The sequence below is a fragment of the Colobus angolensis genome, unplaced genomic scaffold (genome assembly GCF_000951035.1).
Source record: "Colobus angolensis palliatus isolate OR3802 unplaced genomic scaffold, Cang.pa_1.0 Scaffold586, whole genome shotgun sequence".
Taxonomy (NCBI): Eukaryota; Metazoa; Chordata; class Mammalia; order Primates; family Cercopithecidae; genus Colobus; species Colobus angolensis.
Window position 1 is genome coordinate 391,742 of NW_012119443.1, and position 27,639 is coordinate 419,380.

The following is a 27,639-nucleotide window of genomic DNA, read 5'->3' on the forward strand; positions in this document are numbered from 1 at the left end:
ACGTCGACCAGGCTGGTCTCAAACTCCTGACTTCAGGTGATCCACCTGCTTCAGCCTCCCAAAGTGCTGGGATTACAGGCATGAGCCATCGTGCTTGGCCCAATCTGAGTCCTATAAAAATCTGAAAGCCATGAGGCATTGCTTCTAGGTTACCCTTAAGATAGATAGCATGAAATGGTTGGGGTGACTGAGAACTCTGGATGTCACAGAGTCTGCAAACCCTGTTTCATGCCCGTGAGTTAATGTGTGTCAGAGAAGAGTAGTTATAACAGCAAAGAAAAGTCCTCAGCGCTGGGCTAGAGAAGGTGGGCCCAAACAATTTAAACATTAACTCATATATCACTCAACAAACTATTTTTTCATAAATTTAGTTTATGGATTTATAGACACAGGTAGATTCCACGAGCAACATTTCAGTTCAATTTCAATTTCATTACATATTGATGGTGATAATTGTGTATCTGATGTGTGCAGTAGTGATTAAAAACATCACAGAGATGTATGTTTTTAAACACACCCCAAGACTGCAGTAGTTGTCCCTTCTAGGTGTTTAGTAGCATTCTTAGTACTTATCTCTAAATGTATCAAGATGGAGTGTTTTTGCCTGTTTAATTGTCTGTCTCTTTCATTCCATTGTTAATTTCTTAATAGTTGAGACTATTTCACAGGGGTATCTTCAGAGCCTGGTATAAAGTCCGTGTCTAAAAATAACCAGTTTCTTTGTGTTGGAGCATGAAAAGTTAGCTCTAGATCTCTCCATAATCTAAGGTGTATGACAGGCTGGGCAAGGTTCCATGAGAGAACTAGAAGGTCCTGTGATCTCTTATAGAGGTCAGTGACTTATTCAAGCTATGACCAGGCTATAGAGGTAGAAAGAAGTTGCAGCAGTGCCCAGTGCCTCATTTACACTGAGTGACATGTAGCAAATGCCTGACTGATAGGATTTAAACAATAAATAAACATAACATAACACCAGCAATAAGGAATATTGACCGAAGCCAGAAATCAACCCAGGTCATCTAAAGGGGATTGAGAAAAATAAAGAACCCAGGATAGACAGCAATGATAAACTGCAGATTTCCTGAGTGACTGTCAGGTGCAACTAGAGTGGGGAGCACCCAAAGGTAGATGGGGATGATGAAGACAGACAGCCTTTTGTGAGGGTAAACGGTCTTTTGGGATGCGAGAAGCCCTGAGTATTTTTGAAATGAGTACTTACTATTGATCTGTCACTTACTATACTGAGACATAAATTTTTAATGGCCCACATTGAAAGGTAGGTTGTAACAGTGAGCCTGTTAGCTAGAGAAGGACATTTCTGATTGTCCGCTTTGTGGTTTTTCTATTACTCACCAGTGTGGATGCAGTTAAGTCCCGTGAAAAGTTTGCTTTTTACAAAAACCCTTTGTTTTATGAAAAATGAGCATAGAGATAAAGGGCATGTATATTTCTGGAAGTGAAATTAGACAGCAAAGAAATAGATTAAACAGAATCTAGAATGTTTAAGAGAATCTGAATCCCATAATGGGCCTCATCATGGGAGATTACTAATGTTCTTGAGACTCATCCCTTAGATGCGAGGGGATTCCAAATCTCAGCCAAAGATTTCTAACCTTTACTTCCTAACTCTAGGTGACATTACATTTACGGGCTGCAACATAAGGTCAGTCTTGACATTTCACACTGTTGAAGTTTTACCTTTGTTAAGTGACTTTGGAATGTCTAGGAATGATACTTTTTGGTCTTGATTTATTAACCATGATGGCATCAAGCTAACAAAAGTGTTCTGCAAATTTCCATGACATGTTATAGCTCTTGTGTAAGTAGTTGGGTCCAGTAAATTATATTTGTCCTTTTTATTTGATTCTGATTATTGTGAGAATAACACATAATTACATGCAGAACATTTTATCATTTCTATTTAAAATCGTATCTAGTTTACCTGACTGTGGAGGGGGCATAGATGTGTGTGTGTGTGTGTGTATGTGTGTGAGTGTGTGTGTGTAAGGTATATAATGAACAATGGGAATGAGATACAAGAATTTACACATTTAATTATTATCAAAATGTTAGTGAGGTCTTCACAGATATTACAAAACTGTGTGCATGCATGTGCTGGAGGTACTACAAATAGAAAAGGTTTTAATAAGAGAAATCAGAGATTCTCACAGCTGTTGGAGCAGTGAGAACAAAGGTCGTGGAAACAGCTACTGGAGGGAGCTCACCAGGAAGCCACAGCACATCTCAGTCATTTGTGCAGGATCCTCAAACCCAACCCTTTTATGCATCTGCTGACAACTGCACTTAGGATACTAACTAACGGTGTCTGCTTTGAAATCTTATATCAGTGCCTCTTATTGGTAGACTTTAACCCAAAACCACAAAGGGAAAGAGATCCAGGAAGGATTTTCTGTTTCTGAGATTGGTGGAAAAGGGTGTGGATGATGACAAGTTGACAGCAGACTAACTAGAGACCATAGTTAAGGAAGATTATTTAGTTCACTGTGACTTGGTAATCAGTTGGGTATTGGAAAGATGGTACATGAGGTCAGAAAAATTCTTTGTGGTCACAAAGACAGAATTCCGTTCTGAATGCCAATTACACAAAACAAATAAACTGATATAAACAGAGCTATGGAGATCACCATGTTGGCCACTATAATTTGTTAACCTAAAATTAATTAGGCCTGGGGAAAAAACGCATACATTAGAACTATTCCAGAAAACCCAGCCTCCTCACTTTATTAAACAAATAAAGGTAGATAGTTGAAAGGAAGGAATAAAAGACACGCCAGAGGCTTTTTAAAATTAAGAGACAGGTAATGTTATTACTAAATAACAATTATAGAAGGTGAAACAGTTAAGGTTAAATAGGTTATGACATACATAAGGAACAGAGTGATGTTCGGTGTAGCTGGAGATTAGCTAACCAAGATTGTCAAAACAACGTACAAGGTGCCTGGTGAGGCAGAGAGTGTCTAGATGAGAAGATCTAATAAACTCATATTAGATTTTCTTGTGGACTCTAAATATATGAGGAGGGAATATACATTTTCTCTTCTGGGTGGGTAGGAATTCCAGGAATCTATCCATCTCTTCTAGGTTTTCTAGTTTATGTGTGTATAGGTTTTCAGAGTAGCCTTGAATGGTCTTTTGTATTCCAATGGTGTCAGTTGTAATATTTCCTGTATCATTTCTCAGTGAGGTTATTTGGATTTTCTCTCTTCTCTTCTTGGTTAGTCTTGCTAATGGTCTATCAATTTTATTTATCTTTTCAAAGAACCAGCTTTTTGTTTCACTTATCTTTTGTACTTTTTTTGGCTTCAATTTTGTTTAGTTCTGCTCTGATCTTGGTAATTTCCTTCCTTCTGCTGGGTTTGGGTTTGGTTTGTTCTTGTTTCTCTAGTTCCTTGAGGTGTGATCTTAGATTGTCTGTGCTCTTTCAGACTTTTTGATGTAGGCATTTAGGGCTACAAACTTTCCTCTTAGCACCACCTTAGCTGTATCCCGGAGAATTTGATATGTTGTATCATTTTTGTCATTCAGTTTGAAGAAGTTTTTAATTTCCATCTTGATTTTGCTTTTGACTCAGTGCTCATTCAAGAGCAGGTTATTTATTTTCCATGTATTTGCATGGTTTTGAAGGTTCCTTTTGGAGTTGATTTCCAGTTTTATTCTACTGTGGTCTGAGAGAATGCTTGATATAATTTCAATTTTCTTAAATTTATTGAGGCTCATTTTATGGCCTATCATATGGTCTATCTTGGAGAAAGTTCCATGGGCTGTTGAATAGAATGAGTATTCTACGGTCGCTGAATGGAGTATTCTGTATATACCTGTTAGGTCCATTTGTTACAAGATATAGTTTAGATCTATTGTTTCCTTGTTGACTTTCTGTCTTGATGACCTGTCTGGTGCTGTCAGTGGAGTATTGAAGTCCCCCACTATTAATGTGTTTCTGTCTATCTCATTTCTTAGGTCTATTAGTAATTGTTTTATAAATTTGGGAGCTCCAGTGTTAGATGCATGTATGTTTAGGATTGTGATATTGTCCTGTTGGACAAGGCCTTTGACTCTTTTAACCACTATTGCTTCACTTTTGGCGTCCATGTTCATAACATGCTTTTTTCCACCCCTTTACTTTAATTTTATGTGAGTCTTTATGTGTTAGGTGAGTTTCCTGAAGGCAGCAGATAGTTGGTTGGTGAGTTCTTATCCATTCTGCAGTTCTGTATCTTTTAAGTGGAGCATTGAAGACATTTACTTCCAATCTTAGTATTGAAATGTGAGGTGCTGTTGCATTTATTGTGCTCTTTGTTGCCTGCATACTTTTTTGTTTTTGCTTTTTAACTTGTATTTTTGTTTTATTGGTCCTATGTGCTTTATGCTTTAAAGAGATTCTGTTTTGATGTGTTTCCAGGATTTGTTTCAAGATTTTGAGCTCCTTTTAGCAGTTCTTATAATGGTGGCTTGGTAATGGCGAATTATCTCAGCATTTGTTTGTCTGAAAATGACTGTCTCTTTCCTTCATATATGATTCTTAGTTTCACTGGCTACAAAATTCTTGGCTGAAGATTGTTTTGTTTGAGGAGGTTGAAGATAGGGCCCCAATCCCTTCTAGCTTGTAGGGTTTCTGCTGAGAAATTTGCTGTTAATCTGATAGGTTTTCCTTTACAGGTTACCTGGTGCTTCTGTCTCACAGCTCTTAAGATTCTTTCCTTCGTCTTAACTTTGGATAACCAGATGACAATGTGCCTAGCTGAGGATCTTTTTGCAATGAATTTCCCAGGTGTTCTTTGTGATTCTTGTATTTGCACATCTAGGTCTCTGGCAAGGCTGAGGAAGTTTTCCTCGACGATTCCCCCAGATATGTTTTCCAAGCTTTTAGAATTGTCTTCTTCCTCGGGAACACCAATTATTCTTAGGTTTGGTCGTTTAACATAACCCCAGACTTCTTGGAGGCTTTGTTCATATTTTCTTATTCTTTTTTCTTTGTCTTTGTTGGATTGGGTTAGTTCAAAGACCTTGTCTTCGAGCCCTGAATTTTTTTCTTCTACTTGTTCAATTCTATTTCTGAGACTTTCCAGAGCATTTTGCATTTCTAAAAGTGTGTCCAAAGTTTCCTGAATTTTTTATTGTTATTTATTTAATCACTCTATTTTGTTGAATATTTCTCCCTTCACTTCCATTATCAGTTTTTGATACAAGCCCTTGCATTCGACTTCGCCTTTCTTTGGTCCCTCTCTGATTAGCTTAGTAACTAACCTCCTGAATTCTTTTTCAGGTAAGTCAGAGATTTCTTCTTGGTTTGGATCCTTTGCTGGTGAACTAGTGTGATTTTTCTGGGTCATTGATGAGCTTTGTGTTTTCATATTACCAGGGTTTTCTGTTCCTTCTCATTTGGGTAGACTCTGTCAGAGGGAAGGTCTAGGGCTGAAGGCTGTTGTTCAGATTCTTTTGTCCCACAGGGTGTTCTCTTGATGTAGTACTCACCCCCTTTTCCTGTGGTGGTGGCTTCCTGTGAGCTGAACTGCAGTGATTGCTGTCTCTCTTCTGGGTCTAGCCAGTCAGTGAGTTTATCGAGCTCCTGGCTGGTCCTGGTGGTTTCTGCACGGAGTCCTGTGATATGAACTGTCTATGGGTCTCTTAGCCATGGATGCCAGCACCTGTGCTGGTGGAGGTGGCGGAGGGTGAAGTGGACTCCATAAGGGTTCTTAGCTTGGGTGGTTTAATGTTCTATTTTTGTGCTGGTTGACCTCCTGCCAGAAGGTGTTGCTCTGCAGAAAGCATCAGCTGTAGTAGCACAGAGAGGGACTGGGCCCTAGAACTACCAAGATTATGTGTCTTTTGTCTTCTGCTACCAGGGTGGGTAGGGACGGACCATCAGGTGGGGACCGGGCTAGGCGTGGGTGAGCTTAGACTCTCCTTGGGCCAGTCTTGCTGCGCTGCTGTGGGGGATGGGGATGAGATTCCGAGGTCACTGCAGTTGTGTACCTAGTACCTATGAGGATTATAGCTGCCTCTGCTGAGTCATGCAGGTTGTCAGGGAAGTGGGGAAAAGCTGGCACTCACAGACCTCACCTAGCTCTCATGCAAACCGAAGGGCCGGTCCCACTCCCACCGTGCCACCTGCAACAGCCCCGAGTCTGTTTCCAGGTGGAGGGCAGGCTTGAAAACTTGCCAGAGGCTTTCAGGCTTTCCGCCTCCCAACTACGAAAAGAAAAGGGTTTTAGTTCTTCCCTGCCTCTGATGTCTGCTAGCCGGATTTGCACCCTCCCCAGAGTTCTGGCTAGGAGGCTTCTGGCCCCACTCAAATTGTTACAAACTTCAGCTAGGGAAGTCCTTCTCTCCAGTGGGGTTTTATCCCCTGATCCTCTGGCCTCTCTCCTGATGGATCCCTGTGGTGTCAGGCAGGAATGGGCTGCTTGGGGATTCAGTGAGCTCTCAGGGTCTCCCTGCTGCCTCCTCCACCCTGGTATTTCACTTGGCTTGGCTCTAACTCAACTCAGCTTCAGGTAAAGTCAGGAACATCTCCCACAAACAGACCTTCAGCTTGTCTAGTGGAGGTGTGTGTCTGGAAAAGGAGGGTCTCCCTTTCCCACTTCTGCAGATGGGGCACTTCCTGGGTCCTGCAGGAGCAGTCTGCTTCCTTCAGAGGGTCTGTGGATCTTCTCAGGATTGCTGTTTTATTCTTGCAGTTGATCTGGAGCTAAGTTTCACAATGAGAGCCTCTGCAATGCTCCACTATCCGGAGCTGCAATCTAGTCCTGCCTCCTGTCTGCTATGATCTACTGGAAGTCCTTATCCATTGTATTCTGAAAGCAAATAACTTGTTAGGTTTCTCAGGTTCAAATATTGAGAGGAATTTTCTCTCAGGATCAATCATACTCTAGTCTTACCCATAATTGGTTTAGATTATGTTTTAATGAGATTTGGGACTTGGAAAGGATTAAGACTTTAGGGGCTATTGCGATGGGGTGAATTGTTTATTTTGCATGTGAGAAAGACATGAATTTTAGGGGTTCAAAGGTGTAGCATTATGGACTAAATTGTGTCTTTTCCTCAAATTTTCATGTTGAGTTCTAATCCCCAGTACCTCATAATGTGGATGTAGTTGATAACCATCTGCAAGTCAAGAGAAAGCCCTCAGAAGAAATCAACCCTGCTGGCACCTTGATTTTGGACTTTTAGCCTCTACAACTTTGAGAAAAAAAAAATTTCTGTTGTTTAGGCTACCCAGTCTGTGGTATTTTGTTATGACAGCCCTAGCAAACTTGGACACCAATTTTGCAGAAATGAAACAGTCTGTTGAAAATTAATATGGAATTATAAGGGATTCTGAATAGTCACATTTTTAAAAATATTGCCCTGTAGTTCTTAGATTTTGTATGAGTTTTCCATTCTCAGTTTTTTCTTTGCATTTTAGTTTGCGAAGTTACTATTGACATATCTTCAGGTCAACAGATTGTTTCCCCTGCCACCTTGAATGTGATAGTTAATTTTATGTGTCAAATTCTGGATCGTGGGATGCCCAGCTATCTGGTTAAGCAGTATTTTTCATGTTTCTGTGAGAGTGTTTCTGAAGAGATTAGCATTATAATTGTGGACTAAGAAAAGCAAGTGCCCCTCCCCAGTGTAGATGGGCATTCTTCAATTTGTTCAGGGCGTGACTGGAACAAAAAACTGGAAGAAGGTTGAATTAACTGTGCCTGACTGCTTGAATTGGGACATAAGCCTCTCCTGCCCTTGGCACGCCTGGTTCTCAGGTCTTCAGACTCAATCTGATCTATACCATTTGTTCTCTGGCTCTCCAGTCTTTGAACTATACCACTGACATTCCTGGGTCTCCAGTTTTCAGATAGAAGATTGTGGCACTTCTTAATCTCTGTAAACATGGATCCAATTCCTTACAGTAAATCTCTTCACATTCACGTCTTATTGGTTTTATTTCCCTGGAGAATCTTGACTAATACATTTAGTCTAATGATGAAGCCATCAAAGGCATTCTTCATTTCTGTTATAGTTTTGATTTCTAGCATTTTCTTTTAATTGTTCTTCGGCATTTTTCTTTCTCTACTTACATTACCTGTCTTTTCTTGAATGTTGCCTACTTTTTCTATTAGGGCCATGAATGTATTAATCATAGTTATTTTTATCCCTGCCAGATAATTTCAACATTGGTGTCTCATGTGGGTCTGCTTCCGATGCTTGTTTTGCATCTTAAAACTGTGTTTTTTTCCCCTTCTTTGGAGCATGCCTTGTAAATTTTGTTTAAAGCCATACATGATGTCTTGGGCAATAGGAACTGTAGTCATAAGCCTTTGCTTTAGGTTTTTGTATTGAAAAGGCTGAATGTTGTGCTGCATTTAGTGTTTCCTGTAACCGTATTTGCCATGGCTTTAAATTCCTCCAGTCTCTTTGTTTTTGTTTTTCCTACTGACTTTGGCCTTTCTTACGTATTCTTCCTCAGAGAGAGTCTGTGTCTTTCAGCTGCTTCAGCAGTAATCACTGTTATTATGCTGGCATCTAGTTGATGTGCTGGTTAGGTGTGGGGATGGGAAATATTATATCATCTTCTGATGAATCCTCAGCTGTCTAGTGGGCTTATGCTCTGAGGCTGTGATTTTCACAAGCATTGCTCCAGTACTGTGGCTTTTTCTCCACCTCCTACTCCTTTCCCTGGCTGGTGTGCAGGTAATTTATTTCATTGGAGGACAGACCCCTGGTTTTTCTGTTGGCTTTTTCCCGATTAGGTGAGTCAGGAAGCCTGGAGTAGGATGCAATGGATAAGAATCCCTTTTCCCAGTTTGTTTTAGAATTTAGTACTGTACCCTTTCAAGTTCCTTCCCCTTGGTATAGAGGCCTTTTATATGGAGAAGGCTCTGGGTGTTTTTCACAAAGGACATCTTCCCCTGCCCCTGCCAGGGCCAGGAGGGGATGTTTCTTAGATGTCTTCTATGAGAACCTTATAAGTTTCCTTAAGTTAAACTTCATGAGTACGTTACCTCACTAAGACAGTAACACCTAGTAGTTTGTCACGCTCACATTTTTTATATTGCCCTGTAGTTCTTAGGTTTTCTGTTAGTTTTTCATTCTCAGTTTTCTCTTTGCATTTTAGTTTGGGAAGTTATTACTGACATATCTTCAGGTCAACAGATTCTTTCCCATGCCACCTTGAGTGTGATAGTTAATTTTATGTGTCAAATTCTGGATCGTGGGATGCCCAGCTCTCTGGTTAAATAATATTTCTGGAAGTTTCTATGAGAGTATTTCTGAAGAGATTAGCATTAGGATTGGTGATTGGTGAACTGAGAAAAGCAGGTGCCTTTCCCCACTGTAGGGGGGCATCCTTCAATTTGTTCAGGGCCTGACTGGAACAAAAAAGTGAAGGAAGCCTCCAGCAACTTCTTAAAATTACCATTTAAGTGTTTGTATTAGTTAGAGTTCTCCAGAGAACTATAACTAATAGGAAATGTCTGTCTGTCTGATATGTGTATTCAAAGACATTGGCTCACACCGTTATGGAGGTTGGACAGTCCGAAATCTTGGCCTGACAGACTGAATACCCAGGACAGCTGATGGTGCAGATGAAGCAGAAGGCTATCTGCTGGAGAAGTCAGTCTTGCTCTGAGAGGCTGCTATTTGTGTTCGATTCAGGCCTTCAACTTACTGGATGAGGCCCACCCACATTAGAAACCAACCTGGATTGCTCCGGTCTGAACTCAGATCACGTAAGACTTTAATTGTTGAACAAACGAACCCTTGATAGTTGCTGCACCATTAAAATGTCCTGAGCTAACATCGAGGTCGTAAACCCTATTGTCGATATGGACTCTAGAATAGGATTGTGCTGTTATCCCTAGGGTAACTTGTTCCGTTGGTCAAGTTATTGGATCAGTTATGGATGTTGACTCACTTTGGCTTGTGTAGCCTTAGCATAGGTTGTTCGGAGGTTTGGTTATGCTCCAAGGTCACCCCAACCAAAATTTTTAATGCGGGTGTAGTAGTTTAAAGTCCCCAGATTTATATGATTTTGATTGCATTAGTAAATTAAAGCTCCTTAGGGTCTTCTCGTCTTATTATTTTATGCTCGCCTCTTCACGGGCAGGTCAATTTCACTGGTTGAAAGTAAGAGACAGTTGAACCCTCGTGTTGCCATTCATGCGAGTCCCTATTTAAGGAACAAGTGATTATGCTACCTTTGCACGGTCAGTGTACCGCGGCCATTAAACATGCGTCACTGGGCAGGCGTGCCTCTAATACTGGTAATGCTAGAGGTGATGTTTTTGGTAAAAAGGCGGGGTTAAGTTTGCCAATTTCCTTTTACTTTTTTTAACCTTTCCTTAAAAGCATGCCTGTGTTGGGTTAACAGTATGAATAATATTGACTTTGTTTGTATTTATTGATATTAGGCTGTTAAGTATCGGTAAAGTTTTTCAGTCTGATGTAGGCTTATGCAGTGGAGAAAATATTCATGTTATTTATATTAGCATTATCACTTCTATGAAATAATAGATTAATCCAATGTGATGTGAGGAGTTCAGTAGAATGTTTGAGATTTTTTTAGATAATTATGTTGAGCTTGAACACTTTCTTAATTGATGGCTGCTTTTGGGCCAACAATAGGAACTGGGTTTTTTCATTCTCTATATAAGGTTTTTCCTAGTGTCTAAAGAGCTGTCCCTCTTTAGACTAACAATTAAGCTTATGGGGGGATTAAGTGATTCTGTAGGTAAACTTAACGTTGAACTAAGATTCTATCTTGGATAACCAGCTATCACCAGGCTTGGTAGGCTTATCACCTCTACCCATAAATCTTCCCACTATTTTGCTACATAGACAGGTGTGCTCTTTTAGCTGTTTTGGGGGAATTTGGTTTTAGTTTTCGTCTGGTTTCGGGGAATTTGGCTTTAGTTCTCTTTGCGAAACTGTTTCTAGTTAATTAATTATGCAGAAGGTATAGGGGTGAATCCTTGCTATTTTGTGCTTGGTTAATCTTTTTCATCTTTCCCTTACGGTACTGTGTCTATAGCGCCAGGATAAAATTTCTATCGCCTATACTTTTATATGGGTAAATGATTTAGTAGAGGTTAATTCGGTATTAGTGTTGATTAGGTTTGGGGCTAGCATTAGCTCAAGGCAAGCAAATTATGTTGCGATCTTCTGGGTGTAAGCCGGATGCTTTGTGTTAAGCTATGCCCTGGTTTATCCAAGTGCACTTTCCAGCACACTTACCGTGTTAAGACTTATTTCCTCTATATAAATATGAGGGGGTGTTTAGTTAAGTTGATCCTTAAATATACTTGAGGAGGGTGACGGGCGGTATGTGCGTGCTTTATGGCCTCATTCAATTAAGCACTCTATTCTTAATTTACTGCTAAATCCTCCTTGAGCTCTTAGGTCTCGTAACAGTCATCGTGGGATTTTCTGAGGTAGAAAATGTAGCCAATTTCTTACCATCTCATAAGCTACACCTTGACCTAACATTTTTGCGGGGGCATTTATGCTTACTTTGTGGCCTTTATTAGGGTTTGCTGAGGAGGGCGGTATATAGGCTGAGAAAGAGATGGTGAGGTGAATCATGGTTTATCGATTATAGAATAGGCTCCTCTAGAGGGATGTGAAGCACCGCCAAGTCCTTTGAGTTTTAAGCTGTTGCTTGTAGTATTCTGGTGAGTGGTTTTGTTGTTTTAACTATTGAGGTTTAAGGCTAAGCATAGTGGGGTTTCTAATCCCAGTCTGAGCCTTAGCTATTGTGTGTTCAGAAATTTTAAAGCCACTTTCGTAGTTTATTTTACATCAGCTAGGGTTTTTTACAATTTAGATGGAGTTTAGCTTTATTGGAATAGATCTAAAACACTCTTTACGCCGGTCTCTATTACCTTGGGTATGGCTGTGGTGGCTGGCACGAAATTAACCAACCCTGAATGTAGCATAGCTTAGTTAAACTTTTGTTTATTGCTAAAGGTTTTCACTGCTGTCTCCCGTGGGGGTGTGGCTGAGCAAAGTGTTTTGAGCTGCGTTGTGCGTGATTGATACTTACTCCTTTTGACCGTGGTGATTTAGAGGGTGTTTTCACTGGGACGGGGATGCTTGCATGTGTAATCTTGCTAAGAGTTAATAGAAAGGCTAGGACCAAACCTGTCTGTTTATGGAGTATATAAACCCGTCTAGGCATTTTCAGTGTCTTGCTTTAGGTAAATTAAGCTACATAAACGGGGTTTTGTTAGATTTTTGGAGGAGTATGTGGTTGCGAAGTGCTATCTTTGGGGTTGTGATAATAAGGGTGTGGGTCTGGTAGTGGATAAGTATATAGGTGGGATAGAATAAAGAAGAGATTAAGGTTGAGAGTAGTGGGATGAGAGGAGGTTTGTGTTAGTTGAGGGGTAGCCGTTAAAGTTATGCACAGCTAAAAGATGAAAACATAGGCTTTGGCTAAGTGGATTAAGGCTTTTGTTTTTGGGGTTTGGCAAAAGTATATTTTTAGGGAAAAAGTCAGAGGTAGGGGAGGGGGGTTTAGTAAAAAATTTTTTGTGATTTTATAGTGTAAAGAAGGACGTGTCATATAGTTGACTATTGTTATGTCCTACAAGCATGAATTAAATAACACCTTATGGAATTTATGCGGGGCTGGGATATTGAACGTAGGTGTGATCAACAATGGTATGTACTAGGAATCAAAGACAGATCCTGCGACATACGGTGTGGAGGGGGGCAGCTTTCTGCGATGAGGTCACATGCACACCCGAGATAAAAAATACAAAAATGCATGGAGAGCTCCCGTGACTGGTTAATAGGGTGATAGACCTGTGATCCATCGAGATGTCTTATTTAAGAGGAACGTGTGGGTGATCTTGATTTCTATGGCCCTGAGGTAAGAACCAGATACCGGATACAGTTCACTATAGCTACCCCCACATGTTATGGGCCTGAAGCAAGAAGAGTAGCACTCTTGTGCGGGATATTGATTTCACGGAGGATGGTGAATAAGGGACCCCTAACTGAGAGGGGTATCCGTGGTGACGAGGATTTATTTGACTAAAATGTGCTATGCCCAATGAACGATTTAATGTGCTATGTACGATAAATGAACAGTTGTGTTAGTTGATATTCTTGGGGAGATGCTTGATCTTTGAATGTTAGTGTTATGTTCTACAGTTGGTTAAATCATTAGAGTTCTTGCTTGTAAGCATGTTTTCAAGGGTAGTTAGTAAATGTGTAAGAGCATGTGTTATGTACAGTCAGGCATTTATAGTATTATATAACATTCATGTTGGCTAGCAGTAATGCACGATTTATATAGGGGGTCTGATAAAATAAATTAGTACTTAAGTTGCATTTAAAGCTTACACCCCATAGAATACACAAAGTAGTTTAAATTAGAATGCCAGTTTTGGGTGTTGGTGGTGAAGTTGAGTGCTTTCTTTCTTAGTTGTCCTGGGGAGAAGTTTCCATTTCCGGTTTACAAGACCAGTGTATTAACTTATACTACCAGGGCAGGTTCATTTGAATAGATTGTTTTCGGTTAAGGAGACAAGTGGTATTAAGGTTAGGATTGTGATAAAGTATATTATGGATGCTACTTGCCCAATAATGATGAAGAGTTGGTTTACTGGTTGGCCTCCGATTCAGGTGAGAGTTAGTAGAATTATAATTAGGAGTTCAGTATAGGAATTGGCTAAGTGGGCGGAATATTATACTTTGTTGCTTGGATTTATGGAGTATGGGGATAAGTGCTAAAAGGAGGATTGATAGGAGGAGTGCTAGCACTCCTCCTAATTTATTAGGGATAGATCGTAGACTTGCATATGTGAATAGGAAGTATCATTCTGGTTTAATGTGCAGGGGGGTGTTTAGGGGGTTAGCTGGAGTATAGTTGTCTGGGTCACTTAAAAGGTCGGGTGAAAATAATACTATTATTATTAGGGTGAGAAGGAGAAGGATTAAGCCTAGGATATCTTTGATTGTATAATAGGGGTGAAAGCTAATTTTGTTGGAGTGAGAGGAAATTCTGGAGGGGTTGTCTAATCCTATTTCGTGTAGAAATAGTAGATATAGAATTGTAAGGGCTGTAATAATAAAGGGTAGGATGAAGTGAAGGGTGAAGAACCGTGTGAGGGTGGGATTGTCAATTGAATATCCACCTCAGACTCATTGGACAAGGTTAGTTCCGATATATTGGATGGCTGATAGAAGATTTGTGATTACTGTGGCACCCCAGAATGATATTTGACCTCATGGGAGTACGTAGCCTATGAAGGCTGTTGCTATAGTTATAAGTAGAAGTATAATGCCGATATTTCAGGTTTCTAGAAAGAGGAATGAGCTGTAATATAGGCCTCTGCCAATACGTAGAAAGAGGCAGATAAAGAACATAGAGGCACCGTTAGCATGGAGATGGCGAAGGGTTCATCCGTAGTTGACATTTCGAGTGATGTGTGCGACTGAGGAGAAGGTGGAGAAGGTATCTGGTGAGTAGTGTATTGCTAGGAATAAGCCTGTGATGATTTGTAGGGTTAGACAGGTTGCAAAGAGCGAGCCAAAGTTTCATCATATGGAGATATGAGATGGGGTGTGTAAGTCAATGAGGGAGTGGTTGATTATTTTTATGAACAGGTTAGGTTTGCGTGTTGGGGTCATTGGTGTTTTGTAGTTGAAATACAACGATGGTTTTTCATATCATTAGTCATGGTTAGAGCCCATGTGGAAACAATGACATATATTTTATTCTTATTAAGTGGACTGTTGGTTATGGGATTTGTGGGGTTTTCTTCCTAGCCTTCTCCTATTTATGGGGGTTTAGCATTGATTGTTAGTGGTGTGGTTGGTTGTGTTATTATTTTAAATTATGAGGGAGCTTATATGGATTTAATGGTATTTTTAATTTATTTGGGAGGCATAATGGTTGTTTTTGGTTATATTACGGCAATGGCTATTGAAGAGTATCCTGAGGCATGGGGCTCAGGATTTGAGGTTCTGGGGAGTCTTTTAGTAGGATTAGCGATGGAGGTGGGGTTGGTTTTATGGGTTTTGGATTTTGATGGGTTAGTGTTGGTGGTTAATTTTAACAATATAGGGAGTTGAGTGATTTTTGAGGGAGAAGGGCCGGGGTTAATTCGGGAAGATTCTATTGGTGCGGGTGCTTTGTATGACTGTGGTCATTGATTTGCGGTCCTGGTTGAACATTGTTTGTTGGTGTATATATTGTGATTGAGATTGCTCAGGGTAATAGGTTACATTATTAGAAATAAGACTAGGGTGAGAGGGATAAGGAAAGAGAGAAAATAAAATTTGATTATACCCTTTTGAGTGGTTGTGAGGATGGAGGTGATAATGTGGGTATGTGAGATTGTTTTAGGTATAGATTTTTCTAGTCAGATTGAGTCTAGTAAAAGGGAAGCTAGGTTTTGACTTATAAGTAGGTTTTGGTAGGGAGCTGTGCGATGAATTGTAATGGGAAAATATCCTAGTATGTTAGAGAATTTAAATATGTATGATGGTATATCCATTTGAAGCTTATTGGCTATAACAGTAAGGTCCAAGGCTACTAGGAAGCCTAGAGCGGTTACGTACAGGGTCGAGAGTTTTAGGTGAGATGATATTGTTAGTTGGGGAGGTAAGATGGGAGAGATGCTGTTGGTAACGAGGAATCCTGCAAGTAGGCTGCTGATTGTGAGGCTTTGGATTGGGTTTAATAGGGTGGGGGTGTTTTCGTTAATGTTGACTAAGGTTGGGAAGCGAGATTGTCCTGTTAGGGTGAGGAGAATAGTTCGAGTCCTGTAGGCGCTTGTTAGGGAAGTGGCAATGAGAGTGATAGATAGGGCTCACGCGTTGGTATACGACGTGTTTGCGGATTTGATGATGAGGTCTACCCAGAATTCACCAGTTTAAATGTTAATCTCATCCGAAAGCAATCTCCAAGCTGACTCATAAAACTAACCATCAGGGTGTTCCCACCAGTATGGCTCAATGCTCAGTCAGTCTGTTCCAGGTAAGTAGATCTTGATTGTTGCCTCTGTTGTTATCCATCTGTCTCTGCAGATTTCACCTTAGTGGTTTGCCCTGCAACCTTAGCTCTTTAAGAAATTTATTGATTTTCAGGGTGTCCAATTTTTCTTGTCGTGAGGATGGGAGTGATGATTTACAAGCTTGCTACATGCTGGAACTAACACTGGAGTTGCTTTATGTTTTACTCATATTTCTCAACACAGAGAGGTTTCTTTGCCCATTTAAAAGTCCTGGTATCTTGTAGGAGCTTGGCTCTTCAGGTTTATGGCTATGCTCTTGCATAAAACATCTGGAGATGCATCTTAAGTACACCAAGCAAAAGTATTGAACTTGACAACATTGAGTCTTGGAGTACCCTTGACTTTATAGTTCAAGCTTATGTAGTTACAATTCTGCAGTACTTTCCATTACCCCTTTTAATTTTGCATACAAAAGGTTTTCAGCAACATGAACTGGTTAATAAGAAACCCCTTCTAAATTTCCCATAACTGTTTCTGTACAACTCCCTGTGAAAAGACACTTACTTCATTGTATCAGGGCCATCACTGAAGAAAATAACTTGGTAATTCTTGTTGTTTTGATGAGAGTTTTTTTCTTTCACTTGCATTTTATACAGCAGCATGGTCTAGATTAAGCCATGAATTAGACAGGTTTTGCTAAGTTACACTCCAGTAACAACCCAAATCTCAGTTTACAGCAACAAGGAGGATTGCTTCTCACTCATGTTGCATGCTCTTTGGGATTCAGCTGTGTCTATCTTCCACAGTTTTTCAATCCTCCAACCCAGAGGAAGGAGCATCTTTATCTGGAGTACACCTTCCTGTTGCAGAAGGAGATAGGCAATAGAAGTCTCACTAGACAGTACCTCAGAATGTGATGTTTTTTGGCTTGTAGATCTCTGTCTTTATGTTCACATGGGATTATCCCTGTGTGCCAATCTGTGTTCAGATTTCCTTTGTTTATGAGAGCATCAGTCACATTGAAGTAGGGGCTCACTCTACTCTAATATGACTTTATTATAACTAATTACATCTGCAATACTCCTGTTTCCAAAAAACATCACATTCTGAGGTACTCAGATTTGAATTTGGGGAGTGATGCAGCTCAACCCCAAGCAGGAACCATGCAGATAAGGATGCTTCTGGAATGCAGGGCAACAATGATGCAATCATTGTCAGTATTATATACTTTGACACAGCAGCTGCCTTTTGGGGAATGCAGTGAGGCTGAGGAGGCTACACTTTTGATTATATATCCTTAGGAAATCTACAACTGCAATAGTTGGAATAAATTAAGTAAAAATGTTATATGAAATAGTGTCTAATGAGAATTCTATTTCTGGGAAGGTGGAGTAGATATATTTTTGCTTCCTGCTTATTTTTCTTTTATTTTTACTTTTTTTTCTGAGACTGAGTCTCACTCTCTCACCCAGGCTAGAGTGCAGTGGTGCGATCTCGGATCCTCTGCTTCCCAGGTTCAAGCAATTCTCGTGCTTCAGTTTCCCGAGTAGCTTGGATTACAGGCGCCCACCATCACGCTTGGCTGAGTTTTGTATTTTTAACAGAGACAAGGTTTCACCATGTTGGCCAGGCTGGTCTTGAAATCCTTACCTCAAGTGACCCACCTGCCTCAACCTCTCAAAGTGCTGGGACTACAGGCATGAGCCACTGCATCCAGATGCCTCTTGATTATAGTATAGACAGCTACAACCCCTGGATCTCACGTTTAAAACAAACATTAGATGACTCAGAATGGTGAAGAGCAAGAAAGCAGACTGATCAGGGACCTTGGACTCCAGGAGCAATGTGATGCTCTTTCCTGGGCACTTTTTCCTCATGTAGCTCAGGCTTGAAGCTGAAGAAGCCAGCAACCTGAGCATATCAACAGACACAGAAAAAGGCCCAGCAAAACCTGAGTCCCTCTAGACAACAGGTCAGAAAAGTGGAGGCCTAGCAATACAGGTAACTTTTAGACAATAACCATTCTTCCCCAGCCAAACAGCACAGAAGAAACTGTGGCCCCCCACCTGCAGCAAGACCAGCAAAGCCCAAGTGAGGAGGTGGCTTTCACTCTCCCCAGGCTATACTGAGGCACCTAAGGACCCCTTGAGACTGCTGTCCGAGAAAGCCAAGTAGGAAACTAGGGAATCGTCCTGCCAGATGATTGCACTCAAAAGCTTGGGCTCACAAGGGGAGCCTGGGTTTGCATCCTCACTCAGTGGGAATGAAGCTCCCTCCCTCTTCACTGGGGTGGTTGCAGAGAAGGCCTAGGGGAGGCTCCAGTGCTCTCCATTTTTCAGGGGGTGATAAGGCTGCCCTGCCGTTCTCCATCCTGAGGTGCATGGAGGCCGTGTGGGGAGGAGTCACAGAATACTACACCTCCCATCCAGGAGGGTTAGGAGGTGGCCTGACAGGGAGCCAGAACCCCAATTCCTCCCAAAAGTAATGAAAAGAACCCCTTTGTGTGTCAATGGAGGCCACGGAGGGAACCTGGACTTCTATTCCCACATGGCAGTAATGATGTGGGACCCCTCTTCCCATGCCATAGCAGTTTCAGAGGAAAATACCTGAAATAGAAGGCTTCAGTAAGATCCAAAGCCTCCAGGTTTCAATAGGAAATTATTCATCATACCAAGAACTAGGAAGATCTCAAATGGAATAAAAAAAGGCAATCAACACTGAAGTGATAGAGGTATTGCAGTTATCTGAAAAAGATTTTAAAGCAGTCATAGGCTGGGCGCAGTGGCTCACACCTGTAATCCCAGCACTTTGGGAGGCTGAGGTGGGTGGATCACACGGTCAGGAGTTTGAGACCAGCCTGACCAACATGCTGAAACCCTGTCTCTACTAAAAATACAAAAATTAGCTAGGTGTGGTGGCGCACGCCTGTAATCCCAGCTACTCAGGAGGCTGAGGCAGGAGGCTGCAGTGAGCCGAGATCACGCCATTGCACTCCAGCATGGGTGACAGAGTGAGACTCTGTCTCAAAATAAATAAACAAACAAACAAATAAATAAAGCAGTCATAAAAAATGCTTCAATGAGCAATTTCAAATACACTGGAAACAAATGAAAAATGGATGAAAAATCTCATCAAAATAATACAAGGCCCAAAGAGAAACCAGATGGAAATTTTGGAACTGAAAACTGTAATAACAGAAATAAAAAAGATCAAAAGATGGACTCAAAACGGAATATAGATCAGAGGGGAAAGAATCAGTGAACTGGAAGATAGAAGACTAGCAATTATACATTCTCAACAACAGAGACAGCATAGACAAAAACAAGATGAGCAGAGCCTAAGAAGCCAGTGGGATTTTAATAAAACATCCAACATTTGTGTTATTCAAGTCTTGGATAGAAAGAAGAGAGAAGGTCAGGGCAATTCCAAAGAAATGCACACCAAGACACATCATAGTCACACTTTTGAAAACAAAAAGGAAAACATTTTGAAAGCAGCAAAAGGGGAACATCACCCTGCCATTTACATGCTGAATGGTGAATGTTTGAATGCTTTCCCAATAAAATTGCAAGGCATTGCAAACAAGGCAAGGATGTCCATTCTCACCACTCTTATTCAACCTAATGCTGGAAGTCCTTGCCAGTGCAATAAGTCAAGAAAAGGAAAAGACCTATAGATTGAAAAGGAAGAAATTAAACTATTTTCAGATGATACAGCTACCTACATAGAAAATCTCAAGGAATCTACAAAAATACTCCTAAAATGAATAAATGAGTTGAATAAGGTTACAGGATACAACATAAACCCAAGATAAACATATGAAAAATTAATGGCATTTCTGTATACTAACAATGAATACATGGGGTGATAGGAAAAGGAAAGTTATATCCTTTTATCAAGGCTTTGTAGTAAAGCCTGGAACAAAACTCCCATACACTGTATTTCTTATACTTATGGTCCATACAAGATCATTTTTTTATTTTTTATTTTTATTTTTATTTTTTGAGATGAAGTTTTGCTCTTGCCATCCAGGCCAGAGTGTAATGGCACGATCTCGGCTCACTGCAAATTCTGCCTCCCGGGTTCAAGTGATTATCCTGCTTCGGTCTCCCAAGTAGCTGAGATTACAGGTGCCCCCAACTACGCCCAGCTAATTTTTTGTATATTTAGTAGAGACGGGATTTCACCATGCTGACCGTCTTGAACTTCTGACCTCAAGTGATTCACCCGCATTGGCCTCCCAAAGTGCTGGAATTACAGGTGTGAGCCACCGCACCCTGTCCTGGTACATACAAGATTCTTAAAGTATTTATTTCCTGACTGGGCACAGTGGCTCATGCCTGTAATCCCAGCACTTTGGGAGGCCGAGGCGGGCGGATCACAAGGTCAAGAGATCGAGACTATTCTGGCTAAGATGGTGAAATCCCGTCTCTACTAAAAATACAAAAAATTAGCCAGGTGTGGTGGCGGGTACCTGTAGCCCCAGCTATTTGGGAGGCTGAGGCAGGAGAATTGGCATGAACCCAGGAGGCAGAGCATGCAGTAAGCCGAGATCTCGCCACTGCACTCCAGTCTGGGTGACAGAGCTAGACTCCATCTCAAAAACAAAAACAAAAACAACGAAAATAAAAACCTATTTATTTCCCTTCTTAGAGCAGGGTGTGGTGGTTTAAGCCTGTAATCTCAGCACTTTGAGAAGCCAAGACAGAAGGATTGCTTGAGTCTAGGAGTTCAGGATCAGCCTGGGTTACATAGCGAGACACCATCTTTACAAAACAACAGCAACAACAAAAAATTAGCTGGACGTGGTGGCATACACCAGTGGTTCCAGCTACCTGGGAGGCTGAGGAGGGATGATCACTTGAGCTCAGGAGGTTGAGGATACAGTGAGCCATGATCATGCCACAGCACTCCAGCCTGGATGACAGAGTGAGACTCTCTCAAAAAACAAAACAAAACAAAAAAAACAAAACTATTTCCCTTAAATAATTTATTAATTTGTCATTTTATTTAAGTTTGAAAGAATTTTACTGTCCTAAGTGCCTAAAGTTTAGAATAGATATGCATTTTCCCAATGTTTTTGGAAATAAAAGTTTTCTATGTGTCCTAGTCTGCTAGGACATATTCATTAATATCTTCAGAGATTTTTTTGTGATTTTCATACTTCAAACCCATGACCCCACTCTAGCAATGGATTATTTGGTTCACATCTGGTTATTGTGAAGCCTTGCCATTCAAGCCTGCATTGTAATATTTGTGTTATCCTCTCCATTCTCGCAGCTCAAATAAAGTCAAAGATCAAGTCCTGCTAGTTTATTAGTGTATTAACTGGTACATATTAACTGGTACTGAATATATCTGTTGAGTAATGAATGGGTGGATGCCACTGCCCAAGTGTAGGCACTCATGCTAAATTATCTTCCAAGAGCCAACCCTCCTGTCCTACTTCAAAGGACAAGTGGTGAAAATAATTTACAGAATCAAAATTCTTTCACATCAAGACTTTTTGCTTTCTAAATGAAGCCTGAGTTCATTGCGATTTTTTGGGTTCTTCTCTTCTTCTTAAACCCACATCTAGCCAATCTCCTCTACCTGCTACATGGCTCTTTTAGTCTCACTGCCTCCTTCCTCAGTGGAGCCCATATTGGTCTCATTGCTAGTTTCTCACCAGTGATCCCTCATGTTGCCACTGGAGTGATCATTGTGATGTTATTTCCCATTGCCTGGAGATTGCACTTAATTAATTTATGTGACTGTTAAGGTCCTAATTTTCTTTGCTGCCCACTCATCCCACCTCAGTTCCCACTAACATGTTCTCTGTGGATGTCCCCAATGAAAGAGGGGAGAAAAATGTACATTTCTGAAATACTGATCTATTTGTGGTGCCCATGCTTTAACACATATTTTTTTTTTCCATTTGCCTGAAATGCCTTTTCCCTGCTTGTTCTCCTGAAAGACATGGTCATCTTTCACAGCTCAAATGCTTTTTTCCATGTAACATATATTAGTCTGCTCAGCACAATAGCAGAATACAAGAGAATGGGTAACTTAAACAGTTTACTTTTTCACAGTTCTGGAGGCTGAAAGTCCACGATCAAAGTGTCATCAGGGATGGTTTCTTCCAAGGCCTTATTCTTTGGCTTGCTGATGGCCGCCTTCTCCCTGTGTCCTCACATGGCCTTCACTGTGTGAGCACACCTGGAGTCTCTTCCTTTTTTTACAAGGACACCAGTGCTATTGGGTTAGAGCCCCACTCCCATGACCTCATTTAATCTTCATTACATCCTTAGAGGCCCTATGCCCAAATATAGTTACATGGGGGATTAGGGCTTCAACTTATGAATTTTGGGGGAACACAGTTCAGTCCATAAAATCAGGTCTCCCTTCATTGCCTGACGCAGAACTGTGTGGCTTCTGTATTAGTTCATTCTGACATTGCTATAAAGAACTACCTGACACTGGGCAATTTATGAAGACAGTAGGTTTAATTGACTTAAAGTTCCATAGGGTTAACAGGAAGCATGACTGGGAGGCCTCAGGAAGCTTACAATCATGGTGGAAGGCAAAGGGGAAGCAAGCACCTTCTTCACATGGCAGCAGGAGAGAGAGAGCAAATGGGGGAAGAACTGCCAAACACTTTTAAAACATCAGATCTCATGAGAACTCGCTATCATGAGAACAGTATAAGGGAAATCCACCCCCAAGATCCAATCACCTCCCACCAGGTCCCTCCCCCAACATTTGGAATTACAATTCAACATGAGATTGGGTGGGGACATAAAGCCAAACCATATCAACTTCCCTTCTGCTCTCCTTGGGATTCCTAAAGACCTTCATTATCTAATGGCTTATAGCTGTGATTTGTTGGCCTTTCTACCAAATTTTAAAGCCAGAGAGACCCTCGTTTGCTTGCTTTCATCTTTGAAACTTAATAAATATTTGTTAAATACATATTATTTTATAACAACTTGGGCAACAAATAATAAAAATACTTATTAGTTGACTTTACATTTATGCTTATTGAGAAGATTTTCCAAATATGTAATTTTATTCATTTGATTTTAATTCCCCTTCCTTTAGAAATTAACTCTTTCAGACTCTAGGTCCATGTTCAATATTTTTTAACACCTACAGAACTGTTTATTAGTTTGGATACTGGATGATTCAAGCTCATTAAGTTCTGGGGGAAAATATTAAGAAAAATCATGTAGGCTTTGAAGTTTCTTTTGCCTTCTAGGTGTGTGCTTACAGAATAGAGCATTTCATCAAACCACGTTATTGATTGGCTTTGTTGCTATCCACTTCAATTCCCACTCTTCTTTCCTTTGCCTCCTCTTTCAGATAAACAAGCTGGAGGCACGCCTGAGGCAGGCAGGGTGTAGAGATGTTAAAGGAGTTCCAAGGAAGGCGGAAGAGCGCTGGATGAAAGAAGACTGCACTCACTGCGTCTGTGAGGTTTGTGCTGCGAGAAGTTCTCCCCTCCAGCTCCACTAATTTCACTTCTCCTAGCCAGCCACTTGAAGTATAATTGAAAAATTCAAAAGGAGAAAAAAAAATACTTTATGTCAATAGATTCTAGGTATATTTTTAAGATCAAGGTACTGGTGTGAAATTTTGAGGTTTTTGCTCATTGATAAAAAAGTATAGCCACAATCTAATGAGCACTTGCCAGAGACAACGAGCTTTTTCCATATTCACTGATGGACGAAGGAACTGAGGCTAAGGAAGTTTATGTCAACAAGTAAACTGAGCCAGCCTGGGACTTGAGTTCATCTCATTATTCTCCAATCAGGCTCACTATAAACACTGCGGGCACTTGGTAAACTACCCAATTCTATGGAAAAATAAAAAAGTGTTGTCATGGTGTCCACCAAAACAAAAAAACATGCTCTATATTTGTTATTTAGTTTGCTTTTTGAACGGAGCTCTTTCCAGCCATCTAGAAATGTATGAACTTCCTCAGCTAATCTTACCATATGGTACGGTAAGGTAGGTAATATTTTATAGGGCAGCCTTGCCCTTCATGCTGCAAATGTGTGGAAAGAAAGATTGAATAGAAACTATGAAAAAATGAGCTTATACTATGAACAATTTTTATTATATTAAGACAGTCAGCTTATTAGATTATGTATTATAAGAAATACTTATTTGTCTTTTAAGTACTTTGACTATAAAAAACATGGAGGTGATATGTGCATGTTGCCTTTCAGAGCGGCCAGGTCACCTGTGTGGTGGAGATTTGTGCCCCGGCTCCCTGTGCCAGTCCTGAATTGGTAAAAGGAACGTGCTGTCCAGTTTGCAGAGACCGAGGAATGCCAACTGATTCCCCAGAGAAACGCTAATAAAAGTTTTGTGCTCTTGAGCCCTGAATGCGAAATTTCTCAGGAAGAGACACTTAGGACTTTGGCACTTTTAACTTGTAGTCACATCGTTGATATGGAAACCACTGAAGCAACTTAGTTCATTTAATCTTACATATACTGAAGATCTTTTATTTTGTTCATTTTCTAACACATCTTGAAATAATTCAAAACTAAAAGCAATACAGTGCATAGGAAATATTTTATCATAAGAAATATTTCTTACTGTAAGCTGTCAGTTTTATATACTGCATCTGGAAATAAAAAGAATACCATGGAATATTTTAAAAATATATGAGTATTGTGGAAAATCTCTAATTTTGGAATTTAGAGAGGTCTCCAGGTTTCATAATCTGCAGGAATTTTGAAATAATGAGTTTCACACTTACAGAAAACATCTGGAAGGGTCTGTGATACATTCATGACAATGTTGGGATGCTGTTCTCCCTACTGACCCCCCTCTCTCAGATCTACAACCTAGAAAATTGTCAGATTTTGCTGGGAAGGCATTTATCTTAACCTTCATTAGTCTCTTAAGTCCTGGGACATGAGGAAAAAGTCAGTGAAGGAATATCATTATTTTAGGGAACTTGTTAGTTCTGCATGTGGCTGAAAAATGCAAACTCTCTGAAAGAAAGAGACTTTAAAGCAGAATTGCTCAATGTCTGCCTTCCTCTTACTTGTCATTGTTACCATTCCTGAGATGTCAAAATTGAAATAGAGCCAAGCCTGAAATTCAGGAGCAATCTGAATTTACTATAAGCAGACTTGAAAGTGTTTCTGACTTTTACAAAAGGTGTTGCTGTAGGGTTCTTCTAATTTGGGCACTCTCTTACAGTGTTTGACACAGAACCCCATAGACAAGTGTATTTATACTCAGAATTGAGTATTAAGTAATTTAGGTGATTTTCACTTCATATTAGATCAGAGCCTTTAAAATCTGACATAAAAATATGCACTCATATGTGGGGTTGATAGATCTTTTTAAAGAATACTTTGTGCTGAAGCTTTTTCTTTTCTTTTTTTTTTTTTTTGAGACAAGGTCTCACTCTGTCCCCCAGGCTGGAGTGCAGTGCAGTGGTGCCATCACAGCTCACTGCAGCCTCCACCTCCTGGGCTCAAGCAATAGTCTTATCTCAGCCTCTTGAGTGGGTGGCATAACAGGTGCATGCCACCATGTCCAGCTAATTTTTTTTTTTTAATTTTGTAGAAATAGGGTTTCACTGTGTTCCCCAGGCTGATCTCAAATTTCTGACTTCAAGCAATCATCCCTCCTCAGCCTCCCGAAGCACTGGAATTACAAGCATAAGTAACTGTGAGAGCCAAACCCTTTGAGAAATATTTCATGTAGTGTGCTGCCAAGAGAGGGCCTCAAAGAGACAGCGCTACTGTTTTTCAATTACAAAATAAACTTTGAAAAATAGGCATCGTTTCCCAATATTTAGAGTTCTTTTGTAAAATGCAGTATTAGTTTTAGAGAAAATATTCTAGTAGCTTTTGTATCGTGAGTGAGGAAAGATGTTTCTGGAGTTTGTAGTATATTTGTTTTTAAATGTGTTAGTGATTCCCAAAATCCAAATTAATTTTTACTAAAAAGGTTTAAAAGGATAAATCCTAATATCCCATAACTGTTTTATATTTCATGACCTTTTAAAATCCCAAACAATTTTTTGTTATACTAAGTTTTAAAAGATAAAACCTAACAAATCTCAGATGCTTGACATTTGGTGGCCTTTTAAGACTCAACATGGTGAAATGCAGCTAAATCTTATGAATGTAAGTGTAATGCGTTCCTCAGAAACAGTCACAGTAAGCTTACCTGCAGATGACAGTAACAAATGACAATTACGAATGAACTTCGTCAAGTTTAGGTTTCTCATAATATTCATTTGCTGTTGTTCATCTTACTGCCATTTAAATAAGACTTATGTGATTGCTGATTTTATTTTTTACACACTAACCACACAGTAACTTGGATGTCACGTGGTTAATATGACTGGCTCATATAACATAAACAGATATTAAAATAACAGAATGAAATTATCATTTAAAATGGAACTGGATTGACTACATAAGGATTTTAAAAACTGTTTGTCGATTGACAAGGTAACTTGAAAATTCAGCCAAATTTATAGACATCATAATTCAGTCATATAAATTGCTTTTTACTTTGTGTATTTAACTGTATAACACTTGTTTGTCTATGTTTTTAATATTGTTTTATTCTTGAAAATAATATTGCAAATGGTAAAAATTTCAAATATTTCCCAAGGATATATACCCTGTCCTTCATTTCTCCAGTCTAAGTGCAATGACTATTTTTAATTTTAGGATGTGTGCATGTGTGTGTGTATGTGTGTGCATGTGCCTTTTTGTGTGTGTGGTAGAAATTTCCATTTTTCAGATTTTAAAAGAAAGTACCACATCAAAATAAATGAGCTGGGTAAAAGCTACGTAAGCTGATAAGACTTACTCACGTGAAGTGGTAATGATATTTTGAGAGAAAGGAAACTAAGTCAAGTTAGAAGAGAACTTGGATTTTTAGAAATTTAGAATCGTTTAGAAGTGGAAAGTATCAAGTAATCCGTTTTTTGGAAAAGCATGTGAAAGAAACAACACGACTTGCTGTCAGGGCATGGAATATGTGATTGACAATATGATACCATTTGCCCACAAAAGAAAGAAAAAATGTATAAAGGTAAAACACATGAACTGGATGTACAAGTAACTCTGAAGGGCAGAATATGGAGGCAGAGCTGAAGAAGCAGGCTGGAGCCACACAGGTCTATGTTGATGAATCTGGAGAACATTCCAATTTGATCCTGGTAATGAACCAAGCACAGTGAAGACAAGGAGCTCTAGTGGCCAGTGTTAAATCAAAGCCCAGACACTAGAAGCACAAAGAGCCTGCAAGACTACGTCTTATGTTTTAAACCCATGCCCCAAATTTCTAATGACATGGAAAACTGAACTAACCAGAATCCTGTTCTGTTTCAGGTTTCTAAAATGCTGAACAAAATATGATACAGAACATGAAATATGTAATTGAATGAGAGGATAAAAACACGGAAAGTCTCTGAGTTTTATAATGGAAGGAACCTAAATCAAGAGATACAAAAGGCAAGCCAGGGACAAAATAAAGTCAGATATAGGGCCTAGTAAAGTTGAGGCTGGTGTTTTAAATTCACACTTGGGATTAGATGGTGCAGCCTGGGGCCAGGACAATGCTATAAGCATAAACCAAGTTGCTTCCTTAGGACGTCCTTCCCATGGAGGATGCCTGGAAAATCTGATCTCTAATCCAGGGATGT

The 27,639-nt window shown here is 40.0% G+C and overlaps 1 protein-coding gene across 1 annotated transcript in view; it reads left to right on the top strand.

Moving 5' to 3' along the window:
- PXDNL (peroxidasin-like) overlaps window positions 1-24,613 on the top strand; it is a 371,164-nt gene extending 346,551 nt beyond the window's left edge. Inside the window, exons 22-23 of the mRNA XM_011962239.1 lie at window positions 23,310-23,423; window positions 24,179-24,613. Coding sequence (XP_011817629.1) covers window positions 23,310-23,423; window positions 24,179-24,310 — 246 coding nt within the window. The 3' untranslated portion in view covers window positions 24,311-24,613. The remainder of the gene's footprint in view (window positions 1-23,309; window positions 23,424-24,178) is intronic.
- Window positions 24,614-27,639: the final 3,026 nt, after the last annotated feature.